At 34.3% G+C, this 7,593-nt stretch overlaps 1 protein-coding gene across 1 annotated transcript; it reads left to right on the top strand.

Annotated features, from left to right (window-relative positions):
- The first annotated feature begins 359 nt into the window (after positions 1–359).
- On the top strand, positions 360–3,509 carry LOC137821604 (BTB/POZ domain-containing protein). The gene is made up of 2 exons (XM_068626276.2): positions 360–768; positions 2,846–3,509. The coding sequence occupies exons 1-2, from the start codon at positions 454–456 to the stop codon at positions 3,293–3,295; spliced, it is 765 nt and encodes a 254-aa protein (XP_068482377.1). The 5' UTR covers positions 360–453; the 3' UTR covers positions 3,296–3,509.
- The last annotated feature ends 4,084 nt before the right edge of the window (positions 3,510–7,593 follow it).

The following is a 7,593-nucleotide window of genomic DNA, read 5'->3' as shown; positions in this document are numbered from 1 at the left end:
CTTATATTATATATATATATGATCGTAAATCTTTGAAGCAAATGAGAATATAATATGAAGTTAACGTGTACTTACACAAATTTTGCTTTTATAAAGGTTTTAAATATACTAAACTTAAAAAATAGTTAATTAAATTGAAGTAAATTATAGAAATCAAATTATTTGTAGTAAAAATTAAATGAACTATTTTTTAATTGGTAAATGTTGAACTACTTGACAAAAATAGTTTACTGCAGAAAAAACGTTTACAATAATCATTTACCACCTATTTTTGAATTCATTGATATTTTTAATGATAAAAAAAGTTAAAAGTAAAAACGAATTTAGAATAAAACAATTAACAAAATAATGAGGCGAACGACGTTTTTCTTGAGTACCATTGGCTATTTAGTGTATCTCAGCGAGGGTGGTTTGTCGTTTGGAGCGTGATACAGCACAACATATCAGAGAAAAATGCCTCCGCGGCGGTGCACGGCGTCTGCGGCGGCGGGGCAGACGGGGAGCGACAGCGACTTGGATGAGTTCATCATGCGGTGCCTCTCCTGCGAGGAGCAATACGACATGGACGACGCCGGAACCTGTAGGGAGTGCTACCAAGAGGCCAACGAGGCAGAGGAGGAGCTCCGCCTCGAGATCGACGACCTCAAGTCGAAGGTCTCCTTCCTCACACTCTCCTCTCCCACTCTCAATCCTTCTACCGCCGATATCGTCCTCGTTCCCGTCGACGACTCCGACGCCGCACCCATTCCCGCTCACAAGCACGTTCTGGTCAGTCAATTTTTATTTTCTGTCTCGCTTGTGTGTTTGTGTATTGATAATTCGTAACAATTGCGACGTAATATGTTATGTTCTCCAATTTTAAGTCTCCGTAGTGGTTACTGTGATCGGAGAACGCTGAACTCCGTCCCTCGTCTATGACTTAGTTTTGTCCAATTATTTTTTATTAATAAAATTATGTGCTGAATTTTTATGCTTTTAAGCCAATAATAGATAAACCACCACAGGTCTTGCTCCAAAGAAAGGAGCAAGAACAAACCATGAAACAGATAGGATAGGAGAAAAAAAACACCTAGATTTTACGTGGTTCAATTAGGGCAATGCGCTCTAGCCTACATCCATGGCGGCCACTATATTGATATCAACCTCTTTTCCAGTGAGTACAAACTCTCTCAATTCAGTTACAAGAGAGAATTACAAACAATTTCTGGAATCAGAGAAAACTATGCAACATTAGCTACATATTGACTTAGCAACCAAAAATCTAACTGCTTCTCAGCATAATTAAACCTATTATGAAAGAAAATAAGCTAACAGAACTAACGGTTAGCCTGAAAAGAGGTTGTCTTAAAACTTGTTAACTGAACCAAACAACTAATACACACGCACACACACAAGTTATGTGTGAAAGGTTTATGAGATCAATTTGCGATTATCCAGTGAACCTTGTCATTGTAAGCTGTGGTGTTACCGGATTTTTTTCTTGGTTTGTGGTCATGCATGTGAAAGTTAGTGTTGATAAGGTTTCTTGTCCATCTGGTATGATAACATTTGAATTTAGAGTAAAACATCAATTTGATCTTAAAGTGTCTCTCTGTCTATCTTAAGTGGTCTTTAAAGCAAGAACTATAGGTATTTGTTAGAAATCATGTTCACTAGTCCCTAAAATTCCTAAAACTGCAATTAGTCCCTAAATTTTACTGAAATACAGCAACATAGGACTAAACTGATTGATATGCATTTTAGGAACCACTTAAAACTATTTATGAATTAAAGGCTGCAGATGTTATTTATTTATTTGTTTATTAGTTATATAATCCATTTGATGATTTAGACTGTGTGATGACTTAGGGTATACAAAGTTTTAGGTTTTAAGAGTGTGTACTTCTGTTTTTTTCATTTTTTATTTTGAAAACCATGCTAGAGAGGTGAATAATGGTTGCTTGACAGAAATTTTATCTCGAGCAATTGCATAAAAAACGTGGGACAAGACCTGTTTTGCCAAAGCTGGCAAATTGTCTTCAGTCAGAAGCTCTGATTGTTAACAGCTAAAACAGTCAAGCTTTTAAGGTGATGACAGTCAAACAAACAGTCCCTCGTCTTGTGTGCCATACTAGATTGTTTTACCTATATTGTTCAAAATCAGGATGGGAGTGAAGTAGTTGTATCAAAATTTTCATGGTTCTGTTCTGTCGTGTCTATCTATCCCATACCAACATTTGATTGAGGATATGATTTTTCAATCAAAACCACATAGACCAGTAATATCAGTGAGTGAAATAATAGTATAATATGCTATAATAATGATAAAATGAATTGAGAAACAGTTTTAACCAAGGGTATGTATGGGTCATGAAGTGCTGAGACTTTCAAATAAACTGATGCAATAACTTGTTTCAATAATTTATTTTGAACTTTTAGTGCTTACATTCTGTAAACTGGACAGGAGGAAATGCATTAAACATCATCTATATAGTCTCCTAATCCAAACCTTTGCTTTTTTTCTTCCTATTTTTGCTTTTCAAATTTTCTTTAAGCAATCCTTGACAGTGGCCCGTGAATTGACCCTGAAGCTGTATGTAGACTGGATTCAAGAAACTTGCAGTTCACACTTCATTGAATTGGATTCCATTTGGATATGTAAATGAATTAACAATATTTAACACAAAATTAACCCCTGACTGTTTTATTTTATCATTAGACGAGACACGCACCACATTTTCTTTGGATATTGCTCTTAGTGCAGTCTGGAGTCCTTGATTAAATTTTCTATATTGATGTAGCTACAATTTTTTTTTATGTTTTGGCTTTTCTTAATGAAGCTAATGATATTTTATGATATAATTAGAGTTGTCGCTCTCCTGTTTTCAATGCAATGCTTGAGAATGATATGGAGGAAAGGCGGAGTGGCACCATCAAGATTTCTGATGTATCACATGATACCCTTTGTGCCTTTGTTAATTACTTATATACTGCCGAAGCGTCCCTTGATAACCAAATGGCCTGTAACCTGTTGGTTTTGGGAGAAAAGTATCAGGTGAAGCATCTCAAGACATATTGTGAGAAATATTTGATCGCCAAAATGAATTGGAATAAGGCTATTGCAAACTATGCCTTTGCATATCAATACAATTGCAAACAATTACGAAGTGCGTCCTTGGCAGTGATCTTGGACAAAATGGATTTGTTCACTCAAAATGAATATTATGCCGAGCTCGTGGACACCAATCCTCGTCTTGTTGTGGAAATATATGAAACATATATTGGCAAGCAATTAAATACTGCAGGTACCCTTTAGGTTATAGGAACAAAGCTCAGGAAGTTAGTGAAATCAGCTTTAAGCTGGGGCGGTACTTCTGTTTGGATTAGATTCTTGATTGATTGGTAATTAGTCTGTTAGTATATAAATTGTACATTATCATACACTATTACAGTTAAACATGCAATTGGACCTACCACTCATTTCATTATATTTTATTCATTACCTTTTGGTTCTTGATATTATTAATTTATATCAGTGCTTGGAGTTTCATGATTCCTTCTGAATGTTACTACTGTTGAAATGCCATATTTACTACTTTAGTGCTCTTGTTGCTGACTGACTTCTTTAGCAGGAATAAGAAATATAAAAGACATGGGTGGAGACATTTATGGAAAAGGGACAAGTGAATTCGAACAAGCTAATGAAGGGTTTTTTTCACCATGCACTTTACAACTTTCTTAATCACATCCTATTCATTTTAGAATGAATATATTTTTTGGAATATATTTAATATATTTCATATATTCTAGAATTAATAGGAGATGAGATAAGAAAATGGCGCGGTATAGGAAGTTAGACATGGTAATAGGGTGTGGACTGGCCCGCCTCGCATAGAATTTGCGGGTTGATTTTTTGGCTGCACTCGATCATTTTGAATTGGCACCCAATTGCATATAGGAAAAGACTAAACTACCCTTAATGTATTTGAAAATACCTTAAGTGTGATCTGCACCCAATCCTATTCTTCTTCTTCTCCGTTTGTGCGTGAACCAGCAGCCGCAGGCATAGCCATCACAGTCAGCCACTGTCAGTCACCTTCGTCTCCGTTCGTTTGTTTCACCGTCAATGACCTTCATCATCGCAGGCAGAGCAGCAGCCGCCACGGTCAGCTTCAAAAGTCGGAGAATGAACCATCGTTGAAGAAGTCAAGGTACACTGACATGGCTTCCGGATATTTTTATCCGTAGTTGAGTATTGCCTTCCAGATATTTTTATCCGTAGTTCATTATTGACTTCCGGATATTTTTATCCATAGTTCATTATTGCCTTCTGAATATTTTTATCCATAGTTGATTAGTGACTTTCAGATATTTTTATCCATAATGGATAATGGATTTTTGACTTGCAGATATTTTTATCCAGAATTTGTTGTTCTGCGAATATTAATATCCATATTAGTGTTAGGTAGTTAGGGCACTTGGCTTCTATGAAATTTTTCGTTTGTTCTTATGCAGCTCAAAGCAAAGCTTCACCGCAACAATGAACTTCCTCTACCTCACCATACACTATTTTTCTAAGTGAAGAAGAAAAGGGCACAATGGGAGTTTTAAAAATTCGTCGGGTGCCAGTCATAATTGATCGGGTGCAGGAAGCAATTGCCTGATTTTTCTAGCCCGCCCCGCATAAGGGTTGGCCCGTGGGTCTGCGGGCCAGCCCGCATAAGAAATATTTATTAAAAAATATTTTTTTAAATAAAAATTTTGAATTTTTATTTATTTATATGTATTATGTAAATTGTCTTATAATATTATTTTCATGAAACATGCGTTGTAAGATGTTATTAAAAATTTCAGAATATAAAATACGAAATTACATGAAGAAAATATGGGAGTGTAGAAAAAAAATACATTTTAAGGTTATGCGGGCCAACCCGCCTCATCCCGAACTTGGCCCACACAGGCTGCAGGTTATGCAGGGCGGGGCCTAAGCGGACCAACGGGTTGAAATAAACAACCCGCCCCGCGTTTTTTTCATCGGACCGCGGGTCGGTCCGTACGTTCCACCCCACTTTGGCACCCTACATGGTAATGAGAGTGGGGAAAATGTCATAAATTACAACTATACAATTTCACTTGTGTAGAATGGAAAGAAAGAATTACAAAAAAAAATTGTATCATTTTGAATTTTGCATTATAGTTGCATGAGATGTTGGTGAAGTTCGTTGGACGTGAACAACGTTATAATGGAAAAGGGATTGTTTCTTCCTGCACCTCCATATCTTCTTCTTCCACCTCCATACACAACATGAAAATATATTTGTATCCTTCTTATGTCACCCCATATAGTAGTTTTCAGATTATGTAATCCAGAAACTCATTTGAAAAAAGACTTCCGGATTACATAATCCGGAAGCTAAATAAGACTTCCGGATTACATAATCCGGAAGCTAAATAAGACTTCCGGATTATGTAATTCGAAAATTAATCATGCATATGAAAAAAGGTTTTTGGATTATGTAATCCGGAAGCTAATTACAAAATTGAAAAATGACTTCTGGATTACGTAATTCGAAATAGTATAGAAGGGCATTTTTGGAAATTTGAAAATATATGGAGGTGAGAGAAGAAGGTATGGAGGTGCAGGAAGAAACAGTCTGGAAAAGGTCATTCGGTGGCAGGCTCCAAGTTCCAAGTCAGGGAAGTGTGGCGTTGCATGTGTGATAAGGGGGTTGTTTCTTCCTGCACATCCATACCTTCTTCTGACAGCCTCATAAATATTGTGTATTTCAAAAATGCCTTTTTTTAATATTCTGGATTACATAATCAAATTTTTTTTTCTAGATCCAGAATTAACTTCTGGATTATGTAATTCGGAAGCCTTTTGTGATTAGCTTCCGGAATACATAATCTAGAAGTCTTTTCTATACATAAGATTAATTTTCGGATTATGTAATCCAGAAGTATTTTTTTCAGATGTGTGATTAGCTTCCAGATTACATAATTTGAAAGTTTTTTCTAAATATGAGATTGACTTCCGGATTATTACATAATCCACAGGCTTATTTCGAGTCCAAAAAAGAATTCTGAATTTTATAAATCTTAATAACACTTTTGGATCCAAAAACATCTTCTAGATTATGTATGAGGGTGGCACAAAAAAGGATAAAATGGTATTTTTTACATTTAGTATGGGGTGGCACAAGAAGGTATGGAGGTGTAGGAAGAAAGAGTCTGATAACTGATAGAAATGATGTTTTCCTTTGTGGGCTTTCAAATAAGCTTCATCGCGTGCCAGTCATAATTAATCGGGTGCAAGAAGCAATTGTCTAAGCTTCATACCTGTTCAGTTTTTTTTTGGAAATTCTTCCTACACCACCATACCTTCTTTCTACATCTCGATAGAAGAACTTAAATGACAATTTTGTCCTCCTTTTCGTCTTCTCCCCTCTTCTCCTTTTTTTCTGTTTTAGACTACAATTTAAAATGTAAATTTGTATTTCAAATTCTATAATTCAGAATAAAACGTATTATGGATTCTATAATTTAAAATATAAATTTTATATTTTAAATGATAAAATTTAGAATTCTAAATTCAAAATACATTTTGTATTTTAGATTTTAAAGTTTAAGATATAAAATTTTGTATTATATATTGGAGAGTACAAAAATTTGAATGATTATAAAATCTGAAATAAATAATTTTAATATTTTTAAGAATATGAAGGGCCAGAAGAAACTTTGGAAGAGTATAAGAATTTGTCAAGTTTTTTATGTCAAGAATTTGGAAGAGTTTAAGAATTTGTCGAGAATGACGTCATCTAACTTAGTTAAAGGTATCCAGCATTACATTCATATCATAAGCATGAAGGGCACATTGTTTGGACAATCTACCAGCACTGTTGCAAAACGTGATTTGAAGTTGCACAGTTGTTGTTAGTTTTCTTCTCTTTCTATAATTCACCAAAATCATATCTATGTAACGAGTGTACTCCTAGAAAGAGGTGGCTTTTATATGAACTATTCTAATAATTGTGATAAATGATAAATTGCAGAGGTAACACAATGACCATTTATTTCTATTTAATAGAGAGAAATAGGATTGTTAAAATAAAAAAGAGCAAAAATAAAAGAAAAATTAAACTTATCTAATCAAGAGAAAGAACCGTAAAAAATAAATAAAATAATTTCAAATAATACCATAAATCTCACTATTTTACTCTTTTATGAAATAAAATTAATTTTATTTTTTAACCTTTTCAAATTAATTAAAGATAAAATTATATTATATTATTTATAAAAAATAAAAAATTATATTATATTATTTATGTAAGAACCGAGAAAAATAGTCTTAGAGTAGAAATGGTACAATTAAAATGGCACCTGAATATTTTATTATTAAAGTGAAAAGGCTATATAAATAGAAATTTAGTTATTCAAGTTTCATTTTAAAAAAACTATCATCTCTCTAAAAACTCCTTTTTCCTTTTCTCTGCCTTCTCTCTAAAATTCCGACCTCCTCGCTCATCTGTTTGACGACCGGAGTCCACCATTGGACTCCTGGCAGCGAGATCTACAATATTGACCGATCAGAATCTTTCATAGAGTATGTTCATT

This window comes from Phaseolus vulgaris, chromosome 9, assembly GCF_051622355.1.
Source record: "Phaseolus vulgaris cultivar YP4 chromosome 9, ASM5162235v1, whole genome shotgun sequence".
Lineage (NCBI taxonomy): Eukaryota > Viridiplantae > Streptophyta > Magnoliopsida > Fabales > Fabaceae > Phaseolus > Phaseolus vulgaris.
Note: the sequence above shows the minus strand (reverse complement) of the source record. Positions and strands in the feature narration are given on the sequence as shown.